This window comes from Notothenia rossii (genome assembly GCF_949606895.1).
Source record: "Notothenia rossii genome assembly, chromosome: 8".
Lineage (NCBI taxonomy): Eukaryota > Metazoa > Chordata > Actinopteri > Perciformes > Nototheniidae > Notothenia > Notothenia rossii.
In genome coordinates, this window is record NC_136906.1 from 37,029,549 (window position 1) to 37,045,887 (window position 16,339).

The 16,339-nt window shown below is 40.9% G+C and overlaps 1 protein-coding gene across 1 annotated transcript in view; it reads right to left on the reverse strand.

The window, feature by feature from the left end:
* Positions 1-16,339, reverse strand: part of smg1 (SMG1 nonsense mediated mRNA decay associated PI3K related kinase) — a 110,292-nt gene that overhangs the window by 85,583 nt on the left and 8,370 nt on the right. The window contains 3 exon segments of the mRNA XM_079645221.1: positions 12,315-12,451; positions 15,411-15,563; positions 15,654-15,802. Coding sequence (XP_079501347.1) covers positions 12,315-12,451; positions 15,411-15,563; positions 15,654-15,802 — 439 coding nt within the window.

Sequence of the window (16,339 nt, forward strand, 5' to 3'; positions counted from 1 at the left end):
GTTGAATCGCATCGTATCGCCCCGAATCGCATAATGTTGAATCAAATCGTATCGAACTGTATCGCAACAGGGGTGAATCGTATCGTATCGCATCGCCTGGTGTTTCAAAGGTATCGTTAATGTATCGTATCGTGGTAACGTATCGAGATGCGCATCGCATCGGCCTCAGTGATGGAGATGCACATCCCTAGTATGCACTCCTCGATACACAGAGTGACACAAGCTTTATCCTTGAAGAAACGGCAAAGGCTCTAAGCACAAAGAACGAAGCAGTGCAGCTAAAGCTCTCCACAATGGCTTCAAGAAGCAGTCGTGTCATGGAGGAAGCTAACTGGTCTCCAAGTAAGAGGAATCTACTCGGACAGGATAATACCTCTGCCAGTAACCTACTCAAGAGAATTCATCCCAGCAAACAGAGACCATATTCCCACACCAGAGACTGCGAAAAGCATGGCCTCATCTTGAACACCTTGCAGATGAGATCGCTCCTCAGCAAAGCTGTGATGTTGGCCTTCTTATCGGCTACAACTGTTCCAAGCTCTCATCCCAAGAGAAGAGGTGCCTGGTGAAGAAAACCAGCCCTTTGCACAGAGAACAGATTTGGGCTGGAGCATCGTCGGCTTTGCCAATCCCTCTCTCGACATTGGAGATATGATTGGAGTAAGTCACCAGGTAACCGTGAAACAAGTGATACCAAGTATCCAGTCTTCAAACCTCCCAAGGGAAGTACACTACGTCTTTAGAACACAGATTAAGGTAAATGACGTTGTCATTCTGCAAGACAACACTATACCACAGGGCCAATGGAAGCTGGCCAGGGTTGTGGAAGTGTACCCAGGAGGGGATGGAAGAGTAGGAAGGCTCAAGCTGCTTATCAGCGACTCTACCCTGGATGGGAAGGGAAAGCGCCTCGCTAAACCTGTCTACCTCGAAAGGACTATCCACAAGACGGTGTTGTTCTTGGAAGCAGACTAAGACTCAGTTACTCTCACTCTGCACTTAATAGGTCTAAAACTAAATAGTTAGTTTTTACATTAATTTATATCGGTTTTCAAAAAATGTTATGGAAATCACAGGTGATTTGGTGGGAGTGTAACTGTCTTCACTTTCTGTATTCATTTGTTACCACGTTGTATTTTTTGGTTCCTACCTTTTTATGTGCAACATTTAGAGGCGGAACTAATCTGCTGTGTTTTGTGTTACACCTGTTTAATCGACGCACTGGATAGTTGCAAAGGCAGAGCAACGCAAGACGTTAAAGGAAAACTACGGAAACCAAAGGAAAAATGCATATAAAGTTATCAGCCCCTCTAGGTGACTAGCAGCCTACGAGGTACGTTTCATGCTGGTTTTGTGTAATTGTGTGCGGTTGAGCTGCAGGTTTGTGTGTGTATGTATGTATGCTATGCGCTAGCTTGTGTTACATGCTACTGTTAGCTTGTGCTACTTACTGTGTGTGATATGTGCTCCGTTTATTCTTTAATTGGCGGCATTAACAGTGATGATATGATATGCATATATTACATATTTATTTGTTGTTTACCTTTTATATTTTTCTGTCTTATAACTGAAGGATTATTTGAATTATTTGAAGTATTAAAGTAACGTGTTATGGCAGGAAAGTTAAATCTGGTATATTCATTTTAATGTCACCTTATATATATTCATGTGTGTTAAATTTGAAGGGACAAAGTATATTTTCCCTCCCCAATATATTGAGGTGAAGTCTTTGTGTTTAGAGAAGGATGGGAGCAGGGGACATCCTAATTTGGGGATAGCTCCAAGACTCTGGAATGTTTCCCACATAAAAGAAGAGGGTGCGTTACACATGCTTAGGGCAAATGTATGTGTTTTCATTGCAGTAAATATATGTGCTGCGTGATTACTGTTCAACTATACCTCTGTTTTTATTCTTTCATGTGTGGGTACTAAATGGCTACAAACATTGTGGAGAAATTAGCTTAAACATGTTTTATTACTCTATATGAAATGGAAGCAGCTTTTATGACAGGGACGAGAGAGCTGGGGGAGGGGACATTCTTCCTAAGATTTTCAGCATGTCAATTATCAGGGAAATCTACTTGTTTTCAATAGAGGTGTGTGGTTAATTACTTTGTATTAATAATAACAGTATGTATAAAGGAAGCTGGAAATATACAACGTGAAACCTTTTATTTGAAGTAAAGATGTGAACAATACCTCAAATGGCGAGAGGGGCTGTAGGACAAATGAGTGTGTTCTCTATATTAGGCCTGTGTGAAGTTTGACTATTTGAAAAGCATCTCTAATACTGCTTAAGAGCATAGGTAATGTGTTCTTCGTTATTATTGATATGAAAGTGATTTACATGTATTACGTATATTTAGCCAACTATAACAACTATATCTTAAAACATACTTTTAACTTGTGTGTGGTAACCTGAAGGGGGGAAGATGGACTCAGGGACAAAGGGCCATAAAAGGGGATGTGTGTGTGCGGGCTGCAAGATGTGAAATAAGATCAGGTTCGTACCAGACCAAAAGGTGTCTGGTCTTCTTCAAGCTGAAAGAGACTTTTTGTTTCCGGGTTTCTTCTGCTGTGTCGGACTGATTGGGTGCGACAGGCCATGTGTTGGTCTCTCCCAATAAGATGACCTCTGGGGGAAAGCATGCACACACCTCCTCCTGTGTTTTAGTATGAAAGCCTGTGTTTTCCTTTGGTTCGCGCTCTTGTTTTTGACCGGCCGTTCCTGAGACCTGTCTCACACGTGGTAGAACCTGAGCCCGGAGTACTCTGCAGAGTGCTTCGTGATTCCTTTGTATTTGTATTGTTACCTTGTATAATTAAAACAAGATTATTGTTTCACTTGCATTCTGGTGTTTCTTAATCCCTTCCTTTTTACGAATTTACCCAGCTTATCAAACGACACGCGGAGACGAGGTTGGTTTTAAACATCCTCCAAATCTCCAACATAACCCAGTTCTCACGGGTTGGAATAGGTCCCACAAGAATAAACCCCGTATTTAATCAAGACCTCAGCCTTGTGTCATTTACTGGAGGGAGCTACATTAGTACGGATGTAACGATACCCAAAACTCACGGTACGATAATATCGCGATAACAAGTCCACGGTACGGTATTTATCGCGATATTGAATAATAAAGGGAAGAGAACAAAAATTCATAATTATTTTTTTTTCAATAAAACATTTTTTTACTCGGAAAATGTTTCTTTATTATATAATAAATCTGATTTTTACAGCATTTTTGTCGGATAGCAGTATTTGAAAGAGTCAAAAACAAAGTGACAGTAACAGACTGGAACAAGAAAACCAGTGTTTTTGTACCTACTGGTACTACCAAACAAAGTAAGCATTTTCTTTATGCCACTGCATCTCACAAATAAACAAGGACATTTAATAATCAGACCCTGCAATAAAATAAATCAAGTTTCACTTTAGTTTTTCAAGTAACTCAACTCAAACTCACTAGTCACTCACTCAGCATCATCAGACAGGTTTTTAGGAATATGAGAATGTCCACATTTCCAGGTATTTATAAGCTGGGGTGTTTGGGCATTTACAATATCCCCTGCTCTGGAAAAAACTCTCACTTGGTACTGATGTTGCTGGGACACCAGTGGTCGCATTAACCGAATATTTTATTTAACAATGACGGAAAAATCTGAAAGCAGTCTGTCATTTTGACAGATTAGAACAAACTCGGAACAGCGCCAACGTTTCCCCAGAGCCAGGCTCTGGTGTTATGCCGTGTTATGCATGCCCTCCAAAAGGAAATGATATAGTTTCCAAACCGTACTTTGCCGTACAGATCAATACATGTGGGAGGTTTTGCTTTACGCTGTGCGCATCCCGCGAGGTGCATGCACACACGGCATAACACGGCCCCCCCCCCCCCCGTTGACAGTTCACGAGCATGCTCTATCGTGAACTGTTCAGACCCGACGGGTAATAAGGGATTATGACGGATATTTTACGATCCTGTCTGTCAAAATGACGGACAGCGAAAAAGTCTAACGCCAGGCGTATTGACATGGCGAGATATAAATATATGGTTGGTACTTGTCAATGTCTCTAGGTGTGTAAATGTAGCCTTGTAAATACGATGTCCTTTTGTGTTATCTGTTGTTTTATTTTCATGTTGTAACCTACTTGCTGCCATGTTGGACAGGTCTCTCTTGAAAAAGAGATCGATGATCTCAATGGGACCACCTGGTTGAATAAAGGTTTAAAAAAAAAAAAGTGTTTACATTTTTTTTTTTTTTATTTAAAAATCCCGGTAGATTTTGTCAGTCTCACGACGGTATTGGGAAGTTTATTTACCGCGATATTCGGTATATCGTTACATCCCTATACATTAGTATTTCAAAAAATCTCCTGGGGGAGAATCCCCCCAGACCCCCCTGCAGGGGTTGGGTTTTCAGCATGTCAACTCTTTCACCTGTTGGGAAATTGCAGGATTGGCTCTAGGTCGCCCTTTTTATTTACTAGAAGACAAATGTGCCTTTTTATTTAATACAGTTCAATTTGTATTGAGACAGGGAAATAATCTAAACCTCACGCGTGGCGTTTCACTGTCAAGGGGAGCGTGTATGTAATTACATTGCAAATACTGACTTGAGCCCCACCACTGTATGGGTTAGCCCTACACAAATACAAATACTCTGGCGCCGCAACTGTTTGTGGTCTACTATGACAGAGAAGAGCCTGTTAAGTTTGGCTGTGCTCAGCATTGAATCAAAACGCACCATAGCTTTAAATCTTAATAAGTTTGTGTTGCGTTTTGCTGATCAAGATGGTAATCGCCACATTCAGCTGTTATAGGCATGCCAACTTGATGCTCTGCTCACGGATGAGTCGATGAGAATAATAAACTGTTTAAGAAGATGACCTTACATGTGTAAATATTAGGGCCGGGACTTTAACGCGTTAATTAAGATTAATTAATTACACAAAAATGAACGCGTTAAAAAAATGTACGCATTTTAAATCGCACTTGTTTTTGCACCACGGAACGTTTCTCACTGGATGAGTTTCAGGGGTACCGATTATACTGGAGCACCAACTAACGTTCATGACTTCAAACAACAACAAACCACAGTGAACAATAGTCAAACGTGAACGAAGAAGCTGATGAGACCGCTTTGGTTGGCCCCGTGGATGGGACATTTTGTTTTAAAAAACGGACGGATGGAAGCGTCGATAAGAGCACGGTTGTTTGCAAATTATGCAAAAAGGAATTTGCATATCACCGCAGCACATGAAGCCTCAAGTATCACCTCAATGCAAAACATATAGCAGCTAGCGTGGAAGCTAGCGTGGACGTTAGCCCAACTCGGAGTACAAGGACCCACACCCAATTCGCGTTGATCAAACAGTGGCCTATGCAACAGAGAGATTTAATTTTTCATCAGGATATTGGAAGAATAGGAGGGATTGAGGTCAATCACTGGCACTTTTTTATTTTATTTTAAATGGTACACTTTATGTTGAACTATTTATTACGTTGTTGGTGCAACTGGCACTTTATGTTGAACTGTTTATTGTTTTGGCCAAGGTTATTGAGAGAGTTGGACTGAAATTTATTAGATTTTTTAAATCAACTGTTGGTAAATCAACAAAGTCTGTTATGGCCTCTGAAGCAACAGAGAGATGTTTTCTAATAGTCAGGGTTTCCAATGTTCTGAATGTACTTGAAAGTATTGTGTTTTACTTAAAAAACAAAGTGTTATAGTTTACAGAAGGTCTACCTACCTATAGGCTACCTGAATCTCTGAAATGTACTATATTCCTAAATATGCTATTGCTACGCTTTATGGCAAAAATTGCACTTTTCTGTTGGTCTTTGTTAAAGACCCTGTGAAGTGTGCACCTGTGCATGATCTGTTATGCTAATACGTATAGTAATGAGCAAAATTGTCCATTGGAACCCATATCAAAGGATGTTGGAATAGCAACGAATTTGACGAGTTTTGAATTTGCCGGGGAAATCTGCAGTCGACCTTCGCCTTCGTGGGCGTGGCTTGCAATCTACTGCGTGACGTCACGAGATGGACGCCGCCGCATTGTTTACATTCACCACCGTTCGTTTTTTCTCTTTTTCAAAGTCGAATTTCTCAACGTTTTTGAGCTAGTATTTTCCTGGAAAGTGTGTCGGAGTCGACTGGAAGTGATTGCCAATCGAGAAAACCTGACAATGGAGGCGACAGTGAAGAAAGAGGGATGAAAAACACAGGGGAAACGATGCATTGCCGCTGGCTGTAGTAATATCAAGTCTGCCGAAGTGGCGATGTTTCTGTTCCCAAAAGATGAAGGTGAGCCTGGCTGGTGTCATTGTTTCGTAGATCCTTTGATTGATCATGATAAATAAAGGCCACTGGTCGATTCGAGAGAGAGAGAAAGAGAGACTGAGAGAGTTACAGGGTTGTCGTTAGCATCTGGTGCTAGCTCGGAGCTAACGGAGATTAGCTGTTTCAACAATAAGGAGAGGGAGAGTGCTCTCCTGTGGGACTGAGAGAGATAACGTCAGCTCAGGGAGGTAAACTGTAGCCTAAGTTATCTCAGTGGGTTTGGTCATCTATGTAAACAAATATTTCCATCTATGTAATATTAGTTGTATAAAATAGGTTAAGAAATCCTTCCAATGTTTTTTGATTATTGAAATATATGTTTCATATGAGTGTTGAGAGCTGTATCCATAAATCTCTTAATGTTGCCCTCAAAGTGCACCAAATTGATCACTTTCCTCATCTATCCTGTCTGAAAAAGCTGTCCAAATCAATCATTTCTCTCACACTAGTATCACTTTCCAAAGTCTCCGCCATGTTTACAATCGCAACTGGGTACATCTTGTGACGTCACAGCCACTATCGTCTGCAACTTCCGTTAGGCTCAGACGGCAAAATTAATAATTCATTAATTCATTAATTATGAATTATTAAAAATTATTTTAGCCATGAACAGGCACAATGATATGTGAGGAATGAAACTGCCATTTCATTTTGGTGCAAAAACATGCACTTCACTGGGTCTTTAAGTACCACCTTGAAAAAAATAAACAATGTTTTGTTGCTTAAGCTTATGTATTCAGTCATTATTCAATGGTATACTAAAATCCATGTGAAAAAAATTGCTTCTCACTGTTCTCAGGTCAATATTTATATATGATTAAAAATGCGATTAATTGCGATTAATTAATTACAAAGCCTGTAATTAATTAGATTAATTATCGAGTCCCGGCCCTAGTAAATATATATATATATATATTAGGGCCGGGACTCAATTAAAAAAATTAATCTAATTAATTAGAAGTTTTGTAATTAATTAATCGAAATTAATCGCATTTTTAATCACATATAAATATTTGACCTGAGAACAGTGAGAAGATGTCAATAAAGTGTGCCGTCACACAGAGGTAATTTGAATTGCTTACCGAGGTCCAATGATCCCCAGTCAGGGCAACACATTCGGCTTTCTCCAATAAATTCTCTTTATCTTCCTTTTCATTGTCATAAAGCTGCTGGATTCTTTTTGTCACTGTCTTTCTGCATGGCAGCTCATATGTTGTGTCAGACGATGCAATCTGTAGTACCTTTTGCAGCCCCTTATCTTCTACCACTCCAAGTGGTCTACAGTCGAGTGCAATCCAGTGAGCTGGTTATTTTTTCAGACGTGGACTTAGTTATCCTGGACCTGAAACCAGTCATCTGGTTGAGTGTGGGTTGGGTGTGGGTCATACTTGTCAACCCTCCCGATTTTCGCGGGAGACTCCCGATTTCATTGCCCTCTCCCGGTTTCCTCCCGGGGTCATATTTCTCCCGCATTTCTCCCGATTTCTGACAAAATCAGATTTACACAAGACTGTTTCCACTCGGACTTTAATACAGCTACACCATTGTTTGGTTTCCATTAGGGATGCACCGAATATTCGGCCGCCGAAAATTATCGGCCGAAAATGGTTAAAAAGGCTCTTTCGGTTTTCGGCCGAAAGGGTTTTAGCACCGAAAAAATATCACCGAATGTCAGGGAACAGGGTTACGTTGGTAAGCTAACGTGTTGTTGTGATGACGTAATCAAAACGCGGCGACAAGCACGGTGCGCGACCATGCTCGCGGCTGGCTCACAGCCAACATGTCTGCCGCTTGGAGATATTTAAAAATATCAGAGAAAGAGGCGCGGATTGCGATTTGTAAAACGTGTTTAGCTGACATTTCTCGAAGGGGTGTAACTGCAAAGACTTTCACCACTTCGGGATTACTCCACCACTTGAAATCAAAACACCCGGACAAATATCCGGAGTAAGATCAAATCACAAGCACTGACAGCGAGAGACTGTTCAGCGCTGCCTCTCATGTGCTTGATGAGAAGAGGAGCAGACTTATGGCTGATAAAGCAGAGAAGCTACTGTTTATTAAAAAGAACCTCCCACTTTTCCTTAATAAGTAGACAAGGCTGGCTTATCATAAGCTTATCTAGTTCTACATGTCTACTCTATACCCACTTTCCTGAACAATTTTCATTGTGAGTTATAATTCATCATCTCAGGTTATCATTAGGGGGAAATGACAGCAGCACAGTGTTAAATATATTGTACTTTCGGTATCGAAATGATACAATGTTGTTTACATTGCTCATGAGGACAGACCACCTTATTTGCAGATTCTTGAAATTGTAATTTAATTTGTAATTGGTTGTGGATTTTGTATCCAGTTTTCATTTTATGTATCTTTATACAATGTTTACTACTTTGCTTATGAGGACAGACAGCCTTATTTACAGATTCTTGAAATTGAATTGTAATTTAATTTGTAAATAGTTACATTCATGTGGATTTATCCAGCTTGCACATTTGTATGCATGCACTTATAGGTGCATTTGTTGTTGTTGAAGGCCTGGCTGTTACAGTCTTTATTTACACTAGTTTGTTGCAGGCCTACTGGCCTAGATGTTTATGGACCTTGGCTTTGTTCTGAATGCACTTTGTTGTAGTTATCCTACAGAGAAAATGCACTTGACTTGGAATGAATGTACTGTATGCATTCAAAAGTGCTGAATAAATGTTTTATGGACCCATAATATTGAAAGTTAAGTTAAGTTAAGTTAAGTTAAGTTAAGTTAAGTTAAGTTAAGTTAAGTTAAGTTAAGTTAAGTTAAGTTAAGTTAAGTTAAGTTAAGTTAAGTTAAGTTAAGTTAAGTTAAGTTAAGTTAAGTTAAGTTAAGTTAAGTTAAGTTAAGTTAAGTTAAGTTAAGTTAAGTTAAGTTAAGTTAAGTTAAGTTAAGTTAAGTTAAGTTAAGTTAAGTTAAGTTAAGTTAAGTTAAGTTAAGTTAAGTTAAGTTAAGTTAAGTTAAGTTAAGTTAAGTTAAGTTAAGTGAAGTGAAGTGAAGTGAAGTGAAGTGAAGTGAAGTGAAGTGAAGTGAAGTGAAGTGAAGTGAAGTGAAGTGAAGTGAAGTGAAGTGAAGTGAAATATATATAAAAATATATATATATATATATATATAAAAATATATATATATATATATATAAAAAAAAAAATATATATATATATATATATATATTTCTATTAATCATTTTCGGCCTTTCGGCATTCGGCCAACTGTTTCCTATTTTCAGTATCGGTTTCGGCCAAGAATTTCCCATTCGGTGCACCCCTAGTTTCCATGGTAACACGTCTCTTTAGTAGCGCCCGCAACTCAAAGTCTGAGAGGGTGAGGCTGATATTCACAGAAAATAGAACAAGAATCGACAACTACTCTACTCTCTGCTCACTCCTTTCCTGTAAAATGCAGGTCCAGTCCACACATATGCTCCATCAAGGACGGTGCTACAGGCCGCAAGGCAGTGCACTTACAACTACAATAAGCATGTTAATGTTAATCTAACGCCTAGCACCCCCCCACCCCCCCAAATTTTGCATTTTGAAAAGCTCCCGATTTCTGAGGGCAACTATGGTGTGGGTCCTTGTACTCGGAGTCGGGCTAACGTCCACGCTAGCTTCCACGCTAGCTGCTATATGTTTTGCATTGAGGTGATACTTGAGGCTTGATGTGCTGCGGTGATATGCGAATTCCTTTTTGCATAATTTGCATACAACCGTGCTCTTATCGATGCTTCCATCCGTCCGTTTTTAAAACAAAATTTCCCATCCACGGGGCCAACCAAAGCAGTCTCATCAGCTTCTTCGTTCATGTTTGACTATTGTTTACTGTGGTTTGTTGTTGTCTGAAGTCATGAACGTTAGTTGGTGCTCCAGTATAATCGGTACGCCTGAAACTCATCCAGTGAGAAACGTTCCGCAGGGCAAAAATAAGTGCGATTAAAATGCGTTAATTTTTTTGTAATTAATTCATCTTAATTAACGCGTTAAAGTCCCGGCCCTACCTAATATATATATATATATATATATATATATATATATATATATATATATATATCTCAAGTCCTGAGAAAGTCAAATAAGACTGTAAAACTTCACTGCCCAGCCAAAAAAAATTAACCACTTTGATTTAACTAGGCGAGTAGGTAAGGACTTTCCACTGGATCATAACTGCAGCGATGTATATGTTTTAGCTGAATACACGTTATTTTAACCCTAATTGATGCAGTTAGTCATTTATTTAATGTTTGTTCTTTCTGATGTAAAGTCAAGGTTGTAACTGTTTGCAATGAAGTTGTGGGGCGCAGAACTTTTCCTTTGAATTATGATAGTAATTACTGGGCTTTCAAATTTGAAGGAGGGTGAGCAGGCATTTTGAGGAACGTTCATCATTAACTCCTCCAAAAAATATAGTTTATTTAATAATAACACTGAATATGTGAATCATAACAGTGATTGACAGCTGATAGGAATAATATGATTGTTAATATTATCATATTCATACAGACACACATCGATGAGACAGTTAATTAATGTACTTATTGCAGCAGTCTGCATATTTGGTACCCCTACTGGTCTAAGAGTTAAACCAAGTCATTCAGTTAAAATTCATTAAATTACGTGTGCCACCTTATATATTTATATTTAAGGCTTTACTGATGTGCCACAATAATGTCACCTAATGTTATTGAGTTAAAATATCAATATTGTGGCTTTCCAAGTTAACATTGATTGATATGACTGCGATTAAATCAGCATACTTCTGCCAGGGGATGCCACCCCTGAAATTCTCCTGCCACCCTCTTGCGACCCCATGAATATGTGTCTAGATCCGCCCCTGCATAGTAACTATGCTACCTTTTTCTGCTCCATTGTAAAGATTTAGGGAATAGAGGACTCTCGTGAATCCAGAGTGTTTACAGTGTGGTGCAGTGACCACATATTTGTATAGGTCGACACAGAAGTTAGCATCTCCCTGGTTCCCCCAACAGAAAGAGCAATGGGATTTTGGAATATTACAGAAAATAAGATATGAGGCTAACAAATGTTTATGATACTTACACTTCACTTATTAACGCCACTTTGTGTATTTCGATGCAAAAATACAAATGCTAGATGTTAAAAGTTGTAAGCTTGTGTTAACCCCAGCACAGATCTTGCTTAAGACCCCATTCACACGCAAACGCCAACGCATATGAAACGCAAACGAACCGAATACGATATCAAAAAAGTATTCCGTTCACACGAGACCACTCGGGAGCGCTGGAGTACATATGCCGGGCCTGTAAATGGCGCTGTACTTCCGCACGAGACACCTCGAAAGTGCTGGAGACGCTTTAGTACATATGCCAGGGCCTGTAAGTGGCGCTGTACTTCCGCACGAGACCGCTGGAGACGCGGTAGTACATATGCGGGGCCTGTAAGTGGCGCTGTACTTTCGCCACAAAATACACCAAAAGCAGCGAAGAAGACCCCGGAGCATGGTTGCCCTTCCGTTTATGCCCCACGGTGGATTTAGCAATGGATGTAGTTCATGTAGTTCTCCATGTCCACTTGTTGCTGATGGTTGTGGTAGAGGAGCTGTAGATTTTGCACTAACATCTGTAGCAGTCAGCAGCAGAGGTGGGGAGAGGCGGGGCTATGGCTTCATCGTTATCAGGAAATGATCATATAGGGCGTACACACAGAGCCGTTTGCCCCCCCAGAGTATTCTGTTTGCAGATCTATCCACCTTGGGACCCGTTATCGTTTGCATGGTCCGTCTCCGCGTTTCCGCTATGGCCTCGTGTGAACGAACGGGCTATACGAAAGAGAAAAGTAGCGGATACAACCGTTTGCGTTCTCGTGTAAACAGGACATAAGGCATCTAACCTTCCGGGTTTTATGACAATTTAACAGTATTCACAGGAGGTTGTTTCTCTGATGTTGGAGGGGGGACTGACCACTTTGCTCTCGCTGTGACTGATCAGGTCCTTCAGCTGTTTGAGGGTGGCCAGCCTGCGGTCGCGGTCGTCCTCCCTGGAGACTCTGCGCAGGAGGTTGGCCAGCCGAGACTCCTCTGAGATAGCCATCCCTCTGTCTGCAACATCAACAACAACAACAACAACACAGCATGTCAACAACTCTGCAGGTTCATCCTCATCATTTTTATTCTGTCACATGAACCTTAACATCAGGAAATATCATTATAGTCGCTAAAGGAAATACAAAAATATCGTTATCGGCTATGCAAGTGCACTGATCTTCAGATCTGGTTCAATCCCCGCTGCAGTCAGCATATGGCTGTGTCCCTGGGCAGTAGGTGTGTAACGGTTCACAAACATTTCGGTTCGGTACGTACCTCGGTTTTTAGGTCACGGTTCGGTACAGCAGAAAAAATTATCACAAAACGTAAAATATATATATATATTTTTTATTATTCTTAAACTATGAATAATGTATTCACTCAAATAAGTACAAAATATAATAAAATAAACATTAAGGTGCAGCATTTCGATGAACTGAAATAATCTGTATTTGAACTGTACTGTACTAGTACCTAAGCAGCCACATTATGACTTGCTTGTCATTGTATTTTCATGTTTTTTTAAAGAAAAATAAACTTGTCCACATTGCTTGCCGAAAGGGCAGATCTGCTAGCAACAATGTCTCCTGCTGTGGAGAACACCCTCTCGCTAGGGACAGAGGTAGCAGATACAGCCAGGTAGCGCTTTGCTAACATGGCAACATAAGGATATTTGGCGTTTGTAATAGCTTTGGCTTGGTCTGAACTTTTTGCGAGTGGTGGAGGCTTAAATGCTAGCGGGAGTTGGGTTTGCACTTCAGTCTTTTTTCTTTTGGTACCGGTGATATTCACGTTCGGGTGATGCCTTTTCAAATGTGTGCAAGTTTGATGTATTGCCAGCCGCGTAACCAATTTTAGTTGAACAATGCCGACAAACAGCTTTGGTTCGGTCCACCTGTCTTTGTCCGTCATCCTTGTATGTAACTGTGAAACCAAAATGTTCCCAAACCGGAGACTTCAATGATGCTGGAGGATTTTCGAGCTCAACTTTATCTGCGTTCGCCATTTCGACAGTTCCTCAAATTACTGACTAAATTTGAACGCCTTCCTCTGACCAGTTCTCACAGTATGCCTCTCGTCCAATGAAATGACTTGGTCGCTCTATGCCGCGTTGAACCCAATGGGAGCAAATTACACTCAACGCTGCGACGCAGCACCTGAGATTACTTCCAAAAAGTTTTTCACGTTCTACATTTTTTACGTTTAACGTTATATTCGTTCGGTACACACGTTTTCCACACGTGTACCGAACCGAAGGGCCCATACCGAATATTTTCTGTACGAATACGTATACCTTTACACCCCTATCAGTCATTAATTTAAAAAAATGTGTTTATTAGCAGTCACATGGCAACGCTAAACACATAAACATCCTCTAGTCCCATTGATGCATGTCACCTTATTTGCCCATGTGCAGATGAGACAAATGAAGCTTGAACGAGCTGATGCTGATGTATGGTGCATCGGCACATCACAGATTTGACATATGTTGGCAATTTGAGATTTACAGGGTTAGGGTTACTGTGGTACATTTGTTTTAGCTTGATAGAAAGCTGCAGCACAAACGGTAAAAAGAAAAGAACTGCAGTCTTTCAGTAAGATTAGCCTCAATATGCAGGAGTAGATGAACATATCTCAGTGCATGACATTAAGGATTTTGGGAGATGGCCCTGTGGGCCATCTAAGCTAATTTACAGATGGCCCTGAGCCCAATAGAGATTGCCCTGAAAAATGCGCGTGGACGAAATGGCACGAAGGGTTTGGGGGGCCTCCCCTAGAAAATTTAGATTTTTGCAGGTCTTACTGTAGATGCTGTCTGGTGCATTCTCTAGACTGAATTATAAGATGAACCACCACAATGTTATATTGTACAATTCCATTCTTAAATTTCACTTGTTTGTTTGTTCTTGTTTGTGTTTGCTCTCTTGCATGCCCTGCATAGCTATAATAAATACTTACGTTGTTGGTCAAGACACTTTCCATCTGATGAAGGCAAATGCCTTCCCAGATGTAAAAAAATAGAAAACATTACTTTCAGTTGTAACTGCCAAAACAAACATTATTTACACTATTATGGCCCCCGTTCAAAATGTTTGTAATGTTATCTACTGTAAGTTGGTTGAACGAATGCCTCCTCATCCGGAAGCTGACCGAGTAGACCCGAGCAGCAGTCGAGAGGAGCCGAGCGCATCCGCGAAGCACATAAAATGGCGACGTCAGAGTTCCCGTTAGCCGGCAAATCTAAATCTCTTCGGTCAAAATAATTTCCCTTTAGCGCAATACCGCTTCAGTTGCGCCACTTATGTGACAGACAAGAGTATGTGACAGACAAGAATAGTCAATTCTAATGTCTAACACTTAATGTGGAGAAAGAGATGTCCTGTATAGGTTGATTGTGCGTTGATCTGTTGGTAATACCTCAGGGTTCCGGTGGGCATGTAAACAATTGCATAATGCTGCGCTATACTTTGTGGCCTCACCCAGTTGCATAGCGACACTTATTTTTCAGGTGTCTTTTAATAAGCAGGTAGTTCTATCATTAGCTAGAACTAGCTAGATCTGATCAATATGGACATAAACGCGAGTAAAGTCTAATCTGACGGGAGAGAGAGATCAGCTGCTGCTGACGAGTCGACAAGCAGCTCCGCATGATCACATGCAGCGGTGAGCGGAACAAAACGCACACTTCAGGTTAGAATATCACACGTAGCTATTTTAATTACCTCGCAAACTACCTAAACTAGTTATAGATATGTTTAGTTTTACTGTCGGGTCACTCATTACTGGATCCGCGAGCTGCATGATATTGGCATAATAGATTGCCCGATCGGGCAACCAGCAGATGAGGCTTCATTGCCCGAGCTAAATACTAGATGGCCCCGGGCCATCGGGCAGTCCTTAATGTCGAGCCCTGCCATCTGCAGCCCTTATCACTGAATCATATGTTAGAGCATCGATCTGTCAGAGAGCTTACCCTGCGATTTCCTCATGTCCTTTGAAGCTAAAGGACGGTTTCCATGCTGAAACAGAGTCAAATCTGTAGTCACGTCATTGGGCCTCAACTCTTGCCCCACCGACTTCCAACCAAATGTAGTATCACAGACACCCGGACCAGCTTCATATCCATCTGAGGGAAACAAGGGGGTAAGAACTGTTTATTACATAGGAAGCTAAAAAAGAAAAACAAGGTTAGAAGGATATTGGACTCAGGCCTCACCCTCGTCCTGGTGTGCCTCTGCAGAAGCGTAGGCATCGCTGGGCACAGCGGGCTGGTTGGGGCAGCTGGGGGGCAACACGTCATACACCGCTGCTGAACCGAGCTCTCTGGACTTCACTCCGTCCTGGCTGGATGACACACTTTCAACTCTGAACACAAAGAGAGATGAGAAAGAGAAATCCTGTCACTGAAGTACCGGCATGGCTTCACAAAGGATTTCACTGCTAGGTTATCATCTAATCCATTTTTTTAATGATTTACTCCACAACTGAATAGGGGAGGAATCTGAGAATTGTACAAACACCTTACCAATACTGGTTTCAGATCTCCATAACTTCATTCAGAATACATTCTGGATTTACAAGCCAAGGGGCGCCAGGCAGGTACCAAAAGAAAAAGATAGTCATCGCCACGGAGGAGCACACAGCCTCTGTGAGCGAGCGAGACAGAGAGCACACCTATTTAATATACCGTAATTTCCGGACTATAAGGCGCACCTGAATATAAGCCGCAGTAGCTAAATTGAATGATGTGTACATATATAAGCCGCACTGGACTATAAGCCGCAGATGTTTCTATGTTTAATTACCATATGTAAGGATTAGTGCACAGAGGGGATTGTCGGGAAAGAGATGGCTGTTTGAGGAAGCTCCCATTTATTAACATTTCAACAAACAAGTTGCATA